This window comes from Parus major, chromosome 3 (assembly GCF_001522545.3).
Source record: "Parus major isolate Abel chromosome 3, Parus_major1.1, whole genome shotgun sequence".
NCBI classification, from domain to species: Eukaryota; Metazoa; Chordata; class Aves; order Passeriformes; family Paridae; genus Parus; species Parus major.
This window is the reverse complement of record NC_031770.1, coordinates 73,051,907-73,067,574: the sequence shown is the minus strand read 5'-3', so window position 1 is coordinate 73,067,574 and position 15,668 is coordinate 73,051,907. Positions and strand designations below refer to the sequence as shown.

Sequence of the window (15,668 nt, the reverse complement as noted above, 5' to 3'; positions counted from 1 at the left end):
CACATCTGCATAGAAACCCCAGCAGCCTTGCTCTCCTGCTCATAAACAGGATTTTTGGAGATTGATTATGACCTGCATGGTGCTGACCAGACCTGGCCATTTAAAAGGTGCAGGTCCCAATATCACATCTTATTTGCCAGAGTTTAACAGCAAATCAAGAACATAGGTAGAACACAAGAACCCTCATACCTGTCCCACATGAGGTTGTCTCGCTAGTGGTGCTCTGCCAATCTTTCTTCCTTCAGGTTTCAAAGATTTCTGCCAGCAGGTACTGAATCCATTTGGCCTGGAAGTCTGGTAGTCAAGCTTATCCACAGGTGAAACAGCAAAAAGCACGTTCTTAGCCTGCCTTTTCCCTGGCTGTGGAAGAATGCCATGTCTATTCCTTCAGACACTGTTGCCTGTGGCAAATGTCCTATATTAGAGAGGATTATTAGCTGGTAGCAGGTATTGTTTTTTGCTCCTGTGCATTACAAGTGCTGCAGTCTGGGTGGTCCCTGAGATATGGTCTGATTTTCACAAATTTGACTCAAAGAGGTTCACAAGTGATGTCCACTGTACTGGCAGCTGCCTCACTGTCTTGCTCAGGGATAGCTAATTAGCATGTTTGCTAAATTACTACTGTTCACTTTTTTGAGTGGGGAAAAGAAGAGCTAAGAGTGATACACTCAAAGCCTGTCTGGCTGCAAACACACACTGAGTGCACCACAGACTGGAACAGTAATCCCTCAGATACATCACACAGAGCAAAACAAGATCTAATACATTAAAGTACACTTCTATCTGTAATCTGTTCTACTGCAGCTGCTAAAAGGAAAAGAGAGTAACAGAATACAACAAGTAGATTTTTCTAGTTAACATAAATCTAAGTTTGTTCTATAGCAAGCCAGATTTTTCTTCTAAAGTCTGCAATTTGATTTGGGGGCAGGAAGGCACTTACAATGTTACTACATTCTGTACATTGGCATAAAGACTCTTGATCTTTTGATCTTGATCTTGATTACTTTTTTTTTTTTCTGTAATGTCCTTGAGTTCATTGCACATCTTTTTAAAAGCCTGAGGTTACCATGGCAAGCTGCCCACAAAGGTGGCATCGGGTGTGGAAACCACAGTCTGAACCCAGTGGTTGTGATGGGACTTTGAAGAGTGCCAGAGCACAAGCTGTCCCATCTGTGTCTTAGCTCAGAACTGAGAAAGCTTTTTAAAGATCAGAGCTCATGCTCTGAGCTCATGCTTACCGCAGGTTTTACTTTCACGTACTGCTGCCAGATGGGTTTGAAAAGCAGAGTTTCACTGGCCAGATCTCCCTTGGGGCTTTAAGAAATAGGGCCACCCATTTTCCACTCACCTCTTGCACTGTGCTCATCCGTGACTCCTACTCACTACCTCTCTCTTTTCCAAGTGCTCAGAGGCTGGGCAGCTTTGGACAGCTCCATGAATCAGCGTGGGTTGGTTTTACAGGTTGTTCTGACTGAAGTGAAAGCACCTTGCTGTGCCCTTGCACGGGGACTGGCTGTTCCCAGCTCAGGCTGGGCTCTCACTTCGTGCGGGGGTCATCATCCAGTGGTATGGAAATGCTTTCTTTCTCTTTGAAGCAGCCCAGACTTCCTGAGCCCTTCACTGTAGATGACATAATTTAAGGGGTTTTGTGGTGAGGGATGAGTTTATGAGAGATTGAAAAAAGCTTTTTCATTGCCAGCAGGCTTCCAGGATCCTTCTGAAACAATCACTGACTGCTGCCAGGATTGGTTTTGTTGTAATATTAATGATCTCTCAGGGCAGCTTGAGTTTCATAAACATGTCTTTTTAATTATTCAGTTAAAAATAGCCAAGGTATAGATGCAAAACAGTAATGCTGTGTTTCAGTTTGGATTTAGAAAAGGAGTTAATGATACTTTAATGGCATATAAAGGTACAAATGCATAGAAAATACAGAACATCAAGAATTTAAACTACTTCAGTGCTATACGGAAGTGTCTGTAAGTCCACATTAAGTGCAATTCCAGCAGTTCTCCAGAGTTTACTTTGCACTTGCTGGTAAACAAAGCCATTGTCTAAGGCAACACATATCCTGAGGATGCCCTGAATGATGTAACTCAAGTTCCTTGCTTTCACAGGAAAAAAAAAAAGAAAAAGCCTTTTCATAAAACCTCCTGCCTTGTGCAGGTGGAAGAACTCAGGCTGGTAGCTGGGTACAGCTGACTGCTACTCAGCTGACAGACCTACAGTCTCACAATTCTTTAGTTGTTTTTAATTTTATTACTCTGTTTTGCAAGCTTTTTGGACAACTGACAACTCTCACAATGTCATGATTATGTGATTTATTCTCAGGTCTTTCATATAAAGCTTTCTTGATAGAAGAATATTGTTGGGAACCTGCTACAGATTTTTTGCCATAGCCTGGTTCCAAGTCTTTGCCCATTTACAAGTGCTCTGTGATTTACAGCATCCTCAGAAGATTTGCAGTACATACTGACACAACCTGATTGGCATCTCAGTTCATATTTAACTAATAATAGAGATGTATGAAGTTTTTTGAAGATTTTCTTACACAGATTTCCTTTCCTTACCATATTTACTTTTTTTCAAGAGATCTATATGATCTTCAGATTTTACCCTGCTAAGTAAGAATTGTTGTTTTTTGTGGGAAAATGAGTTGCTTCGATGCATCTGCCTTAGATTTCCTTGTAACTAGCCTAAGGTGGTAATAGAGGTAAAAGCACTGGCTGCTGCAGACAGTGCAAAATGGAGCAATGTCCTATTAGGAAAAACAAACCCTGCCAATCCAGAGCAATATGGCCACAAAATGGGAAGAGGAGATCATTCCAGCATGACACATTTGTCTGCAAATAAACTCTCAGCTGAAAGCAGTGGGAGGGGAATGAGGAGGGATGGGAACAGGAAGGAGAGACTCTTCCTGAGGCCAAGGCAGTGCTTTCATCTCCCAAGAGCTCTGGAAATAGATAGGAGAGACAGTAGCAGAGCAAATGGCCTGCAGTCTGCATCCTCCAAGAAGGTGAACTGTTAAGCACTGTATAAGGTAGGAGAATTTTGGTGTAGTTCTGGAAAAAAATGCTTGTTAAGTAATCCTGTAGACAGAATCTTTTTGCTTATCCACAGGTAAGATTAAATAAGGGAGAGATGCTGCACAATTCAGATAGGAATGCTGTCCTGCCTAGACAGGCCAGGTAAAGTTTCTTTCATTACCTGCCATGAAGTTTTTCAGCCTGTGTAGCTTCCTCCCTTAGTTATCCTCTCAAGAGACATCATCTCATCTGACAACACTTTCAGAAACTTCGGTGTCTTCATCTCACGCTTCCCCTGGAGAAGGCATAACCAAGGTTTTTCCAGATTATTTAGTCTTCAGCCATAGCAGTGTGACCCAAGTCCTATCCTACACACACATATTTCCTCTTGGCAGACACCTTTGGTTGGCAGCTTTGGCAGGACTTTTCTCACTATGGTGTACTGAGAAATGCTGTTTGGGTGATTCTAAATACAAGAGGTCATTTTTCCTGGCTGCAGAACAGAGGCCTCTGGACAAGTCCATGATCAGAGAACCACCTCAGTATTCCAAAGCTTTGTGCTCTTGAGAGGTTAGATGGTCTTGCTGTTAGGATTGGGAGGGCTGAGAGGAGAGTAATGAACACATACCTCTCTTTGACATTGAAAGGCAATCTGGTAGTGCTTTGTGTAGAAAGAGCAACATAGGGGTTTAGTGGTTTTTAACATCCCTGAGCATGGGAGAGACACGTGCTCAGTGTTCCTGCAGCAGTGGCAAGCACTGGGTGGCTGTGGATGTGCCCATCCAGGTCAGGACCTCCTCAGTTACAGCTAGGGAGCACCCTGAAGGGGTACCCCCGGGGCAGCCAGGTCCCATCAGTTTTGTAAAGCATGACTTGGAGGTGGATCAAGGAAGGCAGAGTGCTGAGCTGCCAGTTCTGCAACAGCTGGAAGGCAAAGCTGGAAATTAAACCCCATGTTTCAGTGCTGGGACTATGCTGCATCACAGGACATTTGAGACAAATCTGCTTATTTAGATTTTAGTTGGATACATCCTTCTGAGGTATCCTTTATTCTATGTTTTGCTTATTTATTTTATGTCTGCAGGTTGTATGTGCATATTATAACTCAGGAAAATAAACACCATATCATTTTATCTATCTTCTACTGTTGTAAGTTTTTATACTACTACCATACAAAGCAATGTTAGCAATTCAATCTCCAAGTTATTTTGGGATTTTTTTAACATATCTCATGAGAATGCAACAGGGATTTCAGATTTATTAATGGAACACTAATGATATCCTTTTAAGAGGAAAAAATATTGTATCTTTTTAGAATAAGTGAATATTGATCATATTGCTGGGGTGACTCCATGGGGGAATACAAGCACAATAAAATGGAGATCAAAGTATATACCCTGAATTCGTAATGCACTGAGAGGTGGCTGTGCAATTAATTGCGTGTAAGTCAAGACAGGTCAGGTGATTTTACAGTCTAGGTGAAATCCTAGCATTTCTAGCCAGAATATAACATGAAACTTTATATTGCTTCAGTGGAACACATCAATAAAAGTAAGGTGTACTGTCAGTGCAAACTTTAAGTGATTAGAATTTTGTCCTTTAACTTGGAGAATAGCGTGAATGAGAGATCTGTCCACAACTCATGATTAGTAAGTTGCCGCCTTTCCTTCTAGGAGTTCAGCAAGGGTGCAGGCATTTGGAATGAGGCACTGGAGGTAAATGCACAAAAGCAAGTGGGAGGCTGTGAACACCTGAATTTTTATGCTTCAGTTTGACAGAGAGCCACTCTCTCAACCATCAGTAGTTCTTCTTCAAAGGCACACTAGACTGCCCTCTATACCTCTACTTCACATTTCTTCTCTCCATCAGAATCATACTTATCTTCCAGGCATTGCTCATACTTCTTCTATTTCTGGCTTTTCAATGCTCTCCCCCATTTCAGGTACTCCTGGGCACCTCTCAAACCCCTGAAAATTCAGAATCAGCACTCACATAGTAGGTGTTCTTTCTCACTTTTTCTCTTCCAGTCTGCTTCATCAGGCTGTCTTATTACAGACACTGAGTCTTCTGAACTTCTAGACTGCATAGGATTATTCCTTTCAAGCATTTATTAAAAGTGTATAAAAAATAAGTTTATTTGTTTGCTGCCTTTTTTAAAATTAAAGCTGAGATTTCAACATAGTTAAAAACTTCCAACAAGATATTCATTATTCTTGTCTCAACTCACAGCCACTACACAATTCCTTAACCACTCCTTTCTCTCTTTTTTCCATCCCCGAGGAACCTGACACAGGGTATTAGTGGAAATACAAGGAAATAAATTGTCAAGTCCTGCAAAAATGGCCATAAAATGTCACTGGACCACAAAGGAACAATAGGCAATAAGATAGCATAATGGGAACCATGGAAACTTCAAGTTGTATTTTTATTTAAAATGGAGATTAAATGCAGACCTCCTCTGAGGCTCTCATACTACTCCAGTTGGGCTTGAGCACAATTAATGTTTCAATTATTATCTGAATGTGCTGTTCCACAAGACAGGCTGAGCCAACCTAAAAGCCTACTACCCCTCAAGGAGCTGTTCTGTCCCATCTTCTCCCTGTCCGTTTATTCCCAGTGCTTACTTCCCAAATGGCACTAGTCCTCCACAGTGGGAGAATTCAGCTCCCTGAACAGCACAACCACCAGCAGCATCCCAGGGAAACATAATCAAATAAAGGAAAGAAAGCAAAAAAAAAAAAAAATATTTACTTCAGACAAGAATCAGTCTGATGTAAGAGCTGGGACCAGGACCATGTGGAACAATGTGGGAGAGATGAAACAACACAACAAGCCAAACCACAGCTGAATAGCCAAGACCACCCAGAACACCATTGTTTGCTCTGCTGGATTTTATTTTTTTTTTATTTATTTTTTTTTTTTTGTCAGGAACAGCTTCTTACTCTGATTTGTTTTATTGCAGGAATAAATGACTAGTAACAGGAGAACCAGGAGTATACAACTAGAAATAAACACAGAGCCTGAAAAAGACCAAGCCCCAAATACTGTTTTTTCCCTATCTCAAGGTAAGAATCACCTTTTGCCTCACCCCTAGTCCTGGGTGCATGCTTACTGCAATAGCATTGCTTTTTCACCTTCCTACTACCACTGTTCCTGTAAGCATTGAAGCTATGGCTCCATAAATGTAAACAAGTTGCAAAATGAAAGCAAAAGATTTGTGTATTTATTTTATTTAAATTCTGTCCATTTCAATAGCATCTACAAAATTTCTGGGCTAAGAGAAGTGTGAAAATAACATTGATTTTCTATGCACAGATTTTAAGGAAAAAGTTTCTGGAGCACAAGTACATAGCACATATTCAATTTGATTACACTGTGCCAGTTGCACATTTATGAAAGAGGTAGTGATGTAAAACACCAAAACCAGTTTACAAGTATAGGATATTTTTGTACTGTTTGTTATCTCATTAAAATTATTCCTACTACATTCAATGATTTCTGCATTAAAACAAAGTTGTTTTAAACAGAGGGATGAAATGCAGCTGGACTAGTTAGGATAATCCCCAGAAGAGGAAAACTGAGGGGTAAGGACTGGGGATGGAGCATATCAGGACATCTGGAGACATACTAAAAGCACAAGGAGTTGTTCAAGCAGTCCCATCTCATTTGTCCACACTGCTGTCAAAACTCTCCTGGATTGACAGGGCTTCAATACACATGTATGAGCATTAGATTAAGTTTTTTAAGGTTTTTGTCAAAACCAGAGGTATCCATGGATAACCAGGTCCATGTGCATGTTGTTTAAATGCCAGCCTTTTGTTCATTAGGTACAAAATCCCTCTTGTGAGCTTGGACAGAGAACCCAGGCAGCATCAAAGGCTTTTTGTCCTGTGTGCAATAGAAATAACAGTGAAAATAGCAAAACAAAATACCCTTTGCCTAGGTGGTTCACAGTTTAATTAAAAACTACCAGGAAGTAAGAAGTAATTCACTTTAGAGTTGGGACTTAAGTCCCTCTCAACTCAGAATATTCTGTGAACCTATGAAGTGAGGAAAAAGAGAAAGGATGAGAAAGCCGGGATAACAGCTACTCACACAAACATCTGGACTTAGGGCTCTTAAATAAAACAAAAATCAGCTCTTTCTCTGCCAGTTCTATAACATTATTTTTATTTCACTTGACAAGTCTCAAAACAATTCAGTGGAGGGGGGACTGCTTCTTGGGGGAAGTTTCTTATCAGCTACCTCAGACTGTCCAGGTCTCAGAGCTTTTCAGAGCTGCTGGCAGAATTTGAAACAAGAGTCACACAGTTGTAATAAATTAGATTGATGTTGGTAATTTGGTTAGGGGAACTCACTGGAGGCACGTGGTCTAACATGCCTGAACAGAGTTAGGAGCAGAGTTGGTTATCTCTTAACTCCACATTTTCTTTCAGCATGACTCCTCTTCTAAACGCTGTGCACCACACTGGTGCACACATTGGTGCATGCATGACCAATTGAACAGAGACTCCTCTGAAGAATAAAGACAGACAGGGAATGATGTATTCCTCCTATGGACAGCATTAGTGAAACCCTTAATGAAATGTTGTAGCCAGTTCCACTGCCATGCTCCAGAAACCATGTTGACCACATGACTTCATGTGAACTTGGAAACTCACATGTAATAGCTGCCATCTCAGACCACTTATCTAAGAGAAAATTAAGAGGTGACAACTCAAAACTGCAGCTGATAGAGGTACTTAAGGGTAAAAATGAGGATGTTAAGACATCACTGGTGAGGTTCTAAGGTTAAACTGCTTCCACTGATGAGCCTTTGGAACAATTTATTTACTGGTGTGGTGGCTTCTCCATCACTAAACTCGTAACATTATGATGAATTTTCTTCAGAAAGCCAAGCTATAGTCCACAGAAATGTTATGAAGCAGAACTTATTGTCATGGAAGCAATCACACCAGATGCTACTTTTTAATCTTTATTAGCTATGATTTACTATTATTTCCATTATAAATTAACTATATCCTTCTAGGCATCATCAAATCCATCAGGAAACTTGGATCTGAAGGCAACATGCAGATACAACAAAGGAGAAAGAATGCGAATGTGTAAAAAACTAATTTAGCCCACCATACCTGTACAAGTAGGAGAAATGCACAAGCAACTAAAACAGGGAGAAAAATAAGAAGGGGAAAAAAAAAGACAAGTTTTGCTTTCATCCTTGGAAACAAAAACAAGACACCTTTCTAGCTGTGTACAAGCAGAAAGAAAAAGGAGAAAGAAGAAAAGAGATGCAATCATAGACACACACGACACTTTATTTAGAAAGTCACTATAAATTACTTTTCCTTATCTGGGCTCTAGAACATTAAGAATAAATAGGTATGGCACCTCAGTTATAGGACAGACAGGTAATGTGTCATTCTTCTATGGAGCTCTGGTTGCTTGGTAAGATTTTACCTTCAGTTTCTCTTTATTTAGGCAGAGGGAGGAAGTTGAGTAATAGGCACAGATACAAATATCTTTATGGTGAATGGGCTTTGACAGCTGAGGCAGTCTGGTCTCAGAGACTCTTCTTCCATTTCACAGTTACCTCATCTCACCTGCAGAAACGGCAGGACTCCACAGTAAAGGTTCACTATTTTGTTTCCTCTCCTCAGGGAGAAAGGTCTATTACAGATAAAAGCGTAGATCTTAAGTGTTTCATATATTTTTACCAAGTTGCATATCTTAAATACTTAGGTCATTTTACTTATTGTACAGCACTGTGGTTTGTAACCCACTCTATATCTACACCATTATTCTGTGGAGATCTGAGTCCCAGCAGGACTGAAAACACCACCACATAATAAAGCTTCCTCCAAGCTACCAAAAGAATAATTTGCATTTCCCTGTGCAACAATTTGAAACAAAATTTCTCATGAAAATACTTATTTTTTAAAAGTGTTGCTCATTTCAATATTAAGATTCCTGAGACAGCAGGCACTTGATTTGAGACTGCCCTAAATATTTGGCCAAAAATAGCACAAGTATTATTGATGTAAACAGGAAGCTTGTTGTTAGCAAAGGTTTTATTGTGTCCATCTGAGTAAAAGCTCATTTTCTGTTCTGGTGACAGTCTATCACCACACATGTCAGACAGTGCTGTCTGGGACAGTGCCAGCTGTGCCAGCTGTGGCTGAGTGCTGTTGAATGTCTGTCTGTGGCGGGCTGTCTGCGGTGTGTGACTGTGCCCAAGCCCCAGACTTGACTGCGTGTACTGCGTAGTTCAGGCTCGTGCTCTCCACCCAGCTCCAGGAGCCCGAGAGCGGATTATACAACATCCCATTCACCGTCTTGACTGAAAAGCCATCTAGGAAAGAAAGAAGCCATATAAAGCAACCAATATTCTTAAATACTGTTCATCACTGTAACATCAAGCTCTTTAGAACTGCAAGTCTGTTCTAAAACAGAAACATGCGTCTTCCTCTGGGCTGGGGAGGAAGCTGGCCTTTGTCAGACACTCCCACATGCAGTGCCACTGGCATTGCTGGTGACAGCAGGTCCTGCTCCTGGCAGAGGCTGCAACAGCTCTGTGCCAAGGCCATGCACCACCAGCAGCTACAGGGCTCTGTTAAAAACCCCAGCCTCACACCTCCTCATCTGGCTGGCTGGTAACACTTTCTGTAGGTGGTGACATGCTTCAGACTGATATCACACACTCCAAAATCAAAATCTGAGCACATCTTTGCAAGGGTTCTTCAGATTCCCTTTCGGAATGGAAAAATGTAAGAAAAAGGCACACAAATGCCATCAAGGACTCAGTGCAAATAAAGAGTGATTTATCACTCCTGGCTGAGCAGCACTCAGTTCACTGCATGGATCTGCTGTATCCCAGCAGGATACAGGATGGAAGGCAGAAAACAAACAGCCTATCAAAATAAATCACACCACTGCACCTGCTTCTTTCAAAGGAAGAACTAGAAGAACCACCAGTATGTGAACCAGTATTAGTCATATTCCTTATGGCATCACTGCAAAGTGCCAGGAAAAGACCTTGCCAAGTAAATAGCTCTACTCATACTTCACCTTCTTTGCAGTGAACCAGAGCAAAGTAAAATATTTGGTGAGAGGGTTTTAAAATATCTGTTGTGAAGGAGGGCAATGGGTAGAAATTTTCCCAGCTCAGTGCTTTGTCTGTTTTAAAAGCAATCAGACCAGGATAATTTAATTAGAAATAATTAAAATCAGTATCACAGTGTTTCTCAAGAACTGACTAATGAATTTGTGGTAAGTTTTATCTTCACATTTTGGAAGAAATCTTTTAGTAACATATGAATAGAGAACATGGAGCAGCAAACCAAAAATAAAAACACCTCCTCCCAAAGGGAAGGCGAGAAACAATGCAGTGGCAGCAGTGCAGCCCCAGAGTGTCAACACAGTTATTTCCCCAAACCTGACCTAGAGCTTATGAACCACTTCAGAGCATACATTCTGTCACCAGAACACAATGGAAAGCATTGGAATTTTTTATTTAGGCTATTCAACTGAGGGCAGCTGCAACAGTGATTTTCAACAAGTAATCACTGCATTCTTAGGATTCCATTTAATTTATTTTATGCAAAATCCAGTAAGCAGCAGTGTCTTTAAACCAGGGATGATACTCTTAATATACAACTGTTAACTCAAGCAGGAAAAGCTGTGTATTGTTGCTGGCACTCACCCCACCTAACTTATCCCTTTGCCATTTCTACTGGGACCATTTGGATATCTCTCTGCATTCCCACCATCTGGCCTGAAACTTACTTGATTCCAGGAGGCACTCCAGTTCTTCAGGGGGAACAAATTTCTCCCATTCATGTGTTCCTTCTGGTACAATCCCCATTATTTTTTCTGCAACCACAATTCCCAGGACATAGGACAATTGTGTTTTATTGATTGTCGTAATGAATAAAGAACCTTCAGGCTAATTAAAATATTAAAATGTTCAATTAGAAGAGTATTTCAATTTTTTAAATTGTAAATTTAATCACATTAAGACAAATAATTTGTCTACATCAAAGTCTACACAATGCAAGAGTAAGAAGTAATTTCATCCCAGGATAGATATTTATAACATTTTAATACAAGACAGAATATAATGTTCTAACAGTATGTCTCAGGAATCTTCAAAGAATCAAAATAATCAGGTCTTGGGTGGCCTAAAAACTATCTCCTAGCCCAAAGAACACCTAGAAAAATCACTTATAATACTTCCTGCCCAGGACATGGATAAATAAAAGGTATTAAAGCATATACAATATCTATTGTTAAAAAAAAAAAAAAAACACCCAATAACAACAACAACAACAACCCACAAAAAACTCCAATAAAACAATGAAGCAAAAAATCAAAATAAAACCACAAACCACTTTTTTAATTGAAACCAAAGTAAAATGTGAAATGCTTCCTTCCTTTTTGAGACTGCTGATTGCCATGCCATGCTTGTTTTAATAATTACATGAGCAAAGAAACAAAGCCAGAAACAAATTCTAAGTCCTCAGAAATAAGGGATAATTTCTTTGTTCCTAGTAGGCTAAAAATTAGTGATGCATTCCATTGAAATAATTTATATTCTGATGACCAGAAAAAGGTTAAAGAAAAGCTTCCACTTCTGTGCTGAGCTAGCACCCTTCTTTGCAAATGAACTAGTATCAAGATGAGTAACAACCTGATTATCTCCAAAGCTTAACTAGGAACCTTTAAAAGCAATCCAGGATCTTATCTGATGTGTTGCTAGTACTGGAATAAAATCTTGTGTCAGAAACATCATTACAGAGTTCCCATGCAGTCTGAGCCACAGCTATCCATCAACAGCAGCACTGCCACGTTTTCTCTCACCTGAGTGAAATCAGATGCACCCAGATTTCTTAAGGTCATGATGCAATGCAAACCTGCAATGCTAGGTAATGCCTTAACACTTTTCTGAGGCTGAATTGGGAAAATAAATTTACCCTAACTGTGGTTACTGAATTTGGGAAGATGTATCTGCATCATGGAGAAGAATGGAAGGCACCTCTAGAACATGCTTCTGACTTAGTGGAGAAATGTGTGCATTATAATGTGAATGTGTTTTCACATTCCTTTTAAAAAGCCACAATATTAAAAGAGCATAAATAATCCCAATAATGAAAGCAAAAACTCTCTTACCTTTAACACCTGAGAGCAACACTTGATAAACATTTCAAGGTCAGCCACATGCTCCACTACTTCGGAAGCTACAATTACATCAAAGGTTTCCATAGACTCTTCCACAATCTCCTCCAGTGAACTCGACTTGTACTGTATTCTCTTGGCCAGGACTGGATCAAATGACTTGTGCTGATCTGCTGTTCTAATGTTGTCCTCCACAGGATCAATTCCAGTAACTGAAGCTCCCAGTCTACCTAAAGGCTAATAAAAAAGAGTGTCATTTATTCTCTGCATGAAAACAATTTACTAAAAGGTTCCTGAAACTTTGCAATGTACAGACAAGATGCAGAAAGCATCAACGCAAGACAAACCACAGTAAATGATGAGTTCTGATCCACCAGTTTTATTTTAAATGTTTATTAAAGCAAAAATACCCTTACATTTGGGAAAGGTGGTGTAAATTTTCTTAGGAAACTATATACTGGATTATACACACATCTAAATCGTCTTCTAGAATAATTTGTTTTCAATCCATTTTGTTACACCAAATAAAGATTTCTTTACCCTACACTCTGACAGAGAAAAAACAAAGGAGGAAAATCAATACAGTAATTAAAGGGCAGAAAACAATGCGATATTTAATTACTGTCATTACTTTCTTCAACATCCACCTGTAATGGTAAATCCTCATATCTTTTTAATGGTTACTTAATACATGATTATCTCTGTGACTTTCTCACTGCTGAGAACTAAACACTGATGCCTACTAGGATAGCATCAGCCTTGGCTGTCACTCAGGTTTCTCCGGTGTCTTCTTACTCCAAGGTTAACACCTTAGTCATCACCTCTTCTGAAACTGAAACAGGCTGCAAAACATGACCACATGTATGATATTCCAACCTGAAATTCACCAGTTGTTCAGCCTGAGAAGGTGATGCAGCACACCAGTTTTGTTGGAGAGACCCCTCTCACAAGACTACAAGATTTTGCTCAGAAGAGAAAAAAAGAAGAAAGAAAACACAGGAGAGATTCAGGTCTGTTTTTAACACCTCACTTCAGATGCTGATGAAGTTCCCAGAGTAAGTCAGCCAGATCTGTAACCCTAAATTCACAAACCATCCCTAGTCTATTGATGGGACATGGCACTGTTCAGAGCCTGAGAGAACAGTGTTCCACCACAAACAGTAACTTATCAGTCGCAAGTTTGTGCAGACTTCTCTGGAGGCCATGTTACATCAGCCCCTGTACCACTGCAATCACTACTGACACAAGATTTATTTGCTTGATGTTATTCCATGCATTTCCCATAAGATCAAAGGTGAGAATCCCCACCCCCATGTAAAACACTGATGATAAGCAATTCAAATAAATGCAATGTAAAACACTGATGATAAGCAATTCAAATAAATTAATGTGTAAGAACAAATTTACAACAAAAGTTACTTCTTTGGTAGTGAGAATATCGTGATTCTCCTGATTTAGAATCTCAGAATTTTAGGATTTCTCATTACCAATTCCCTCATTCTCTGTAAATCACCACCACTATGCTATCCGAATACTCTCTGGGTTTTTTTGTAAGAGTGCACTGCACTCTACTCAGAACTAACATATCACAGAAGAGAAAATGTCCTCCTTGGAGGATTAGAAATTAAGCAGTGTAATTACTACAACAATTCAAATACCTTGCATGCCTTTTAACAAGAAAACGCACAGCACACTGTTCCTTACCTCACTCAGCAGTCCTCCACCGCAGCCCACGTCAAGAATCTTGATTCCAGAAAGTGGATTTCCCAGATGATAATTACTACTCATGCTCAACAGAGTATCTCTGAAAGAAAAGGGATGTGATTAAGGTCGAACCCACAAGGTGATTCAGTAGATGCAATATGTAGTTATCTTAAGTACTGGTAATTGGCTTTTTTTACAATATTTTCTGAGGTCAAGCAGAAATAGCCTATTAAATAAAAAAATCTGTCTTCAAAACCATACCTAATAAATGGCACTCTAATGTCATTCATAGAATGAAGGGCTGCATATTCTCCTTCTTCATCCCACCACTTATGTGCAAGGAGCTGGAATTTTTTCATTTCCTTTGAATCCACTGATGAGTGTGAAGTGCTAAAAGGTCTTTTCACAGTGAACCTAAATAATGAAAGCTGAATGTCATTAAACCAATACTTGTATTTCATGCAGGTTAAATATGGAAAAACAAATACTGCATCAGAAAATGCAAAAAGATAAAACTCATGTTTCTTCAGAGATTCCAGTTACACTTGTTTAGTAACATACAGATATTATACACTGAATAGCTAACATATCTTCCCAAACTGATGGCTGCATGCCAGCAATTTTTCAGTTGGCAATTAGTAAAACAAAAACAGGCCACATCAAACATTGAAACGAGATATATAAACGGCTCCACATGACATGTCATGAAGTCAAATTAAATTGTTACAGTAAAGGGTAGCCCTTATCACACAGGGTTATTTAGATACAATACTTACATGTTGCTTTTCATTTCAGTCAGAGAGACAGGCAAGGTACTACTGGATTTCAGTTGTCTTTTCCTGTTGTAATATTGAGGGATACATCTCAGACCCATCTGAAGAGATAGATCAACATGGTCATCTGCATAAATAAAAGACAACCAAATAGAAAACATCAGCTTTACAAGAAGTCAGAGGAAAACACGTAGCTGTAAGAGTGCTGCTCTAGCAGAATAGTAACCATTCAAATCTTTGCACATTTGCTCACTATCGTACTTAGGGAGTTGGGGATTAAATAAAAGAATGTATGCTAGTTCACCACCCCTGTACTCATCAAATGGATGTACTATGCCATGTTCAGACACTGAACAATGCAACTGAAATGTTTCAGTTAGTGTGAATTTCCCCATAATATTTACTCTGACCGTGAGCTGCACACACACACCCACTCAGCGGCGCTGGGTTTATTATGTGTTATAATGAGACAGACACAGCTGCACACTCATTTTGCACTGTAAGGAAACCTAAGCAAAAAACCCCCACGAACGGTGCACAGGGACAATATCCCGCAACTGTTCTCCACTCCTACTTAGCCGAAGCAGGGCTCTCCCTAGCCCGGCGAACACTCGCTCACATCCAGCTGCTGCCTGGTCACCAATAGCCCCCGAATCACAGCAATGTCTCACTGCACCCAGAATAAACCCCCCTGCGAAGATGATCTTAGGCCGCAGCGAGCGATGGAGCGATCCAGACACCTCTGGACTGTAAAGGAGGCGGCAGGAGAACACCACCTTCCCGACGGGCCGCCGCTGGGCTGGCGCTAAGCAGGCCGGGGGTGCCGTGAGATGCGGCCGGCAGCTGCCGGACACACGCCCGGGGCCGCCGGCGGCGGAAGGTTTGCGGGGCCCGGCTGTGAGGGAGCCGGCGAGGCCAAGCCCCGTTACGGCGTTTCTGCCGCCTGCCGCGCCGGGGCCCTCCCGCCCGCTGTCCCGTGCCCACCCAGCGCCCG

At 40.5% G+C, this 15,668-nt stretch overlaps 1 protein-coding gene across 2 annotated transcripts; it reads right to left on the bottom strand.

Annotated features, from left to right (window-relative positions):
- Positions 1–7,987: 7,987 nt before the first annotated feature.
- COQ3 (coenzyme Q3, methyltransferase) lies at positions 7,988–15,413 on the bottom strand. 2 transcript variants are annotated; one of them, XM_033512864.1, is made up of 7 exons: positions 15,351–15,413; positions 14,678–14,801; positions 14,163–14,315; positions 13,902–14,001; positions 12,192–12,434; positions 10,809–10,968; positions 7,988–9,375 (listed from the first exon to the last, which is right to left on the bottom strand). In XM_033512864.1, the coding sequence occupies exons 2-7, from the start codon at positions 14,773–14,775 to the stop codon at positions 9,158–9,160; spliced, it is 972 nt and encodes a 323-aa protein (XP_033368755.1). In that variant the 5' UTR covers positions 14,776–14,801; positions 15,351–15,413; the 3' UTR covers positions 7,988–9,157. The 2 variants fall into 2 exon arrangements, with proteins under 2 accessions (XP_033368755.1, XP_033368754.1); XM_033512863.1 differs by having other exon boundaries at positions 14,678–15,379.
- Positions 15,414–15,668: the final 255 nt, after the last annotated feature.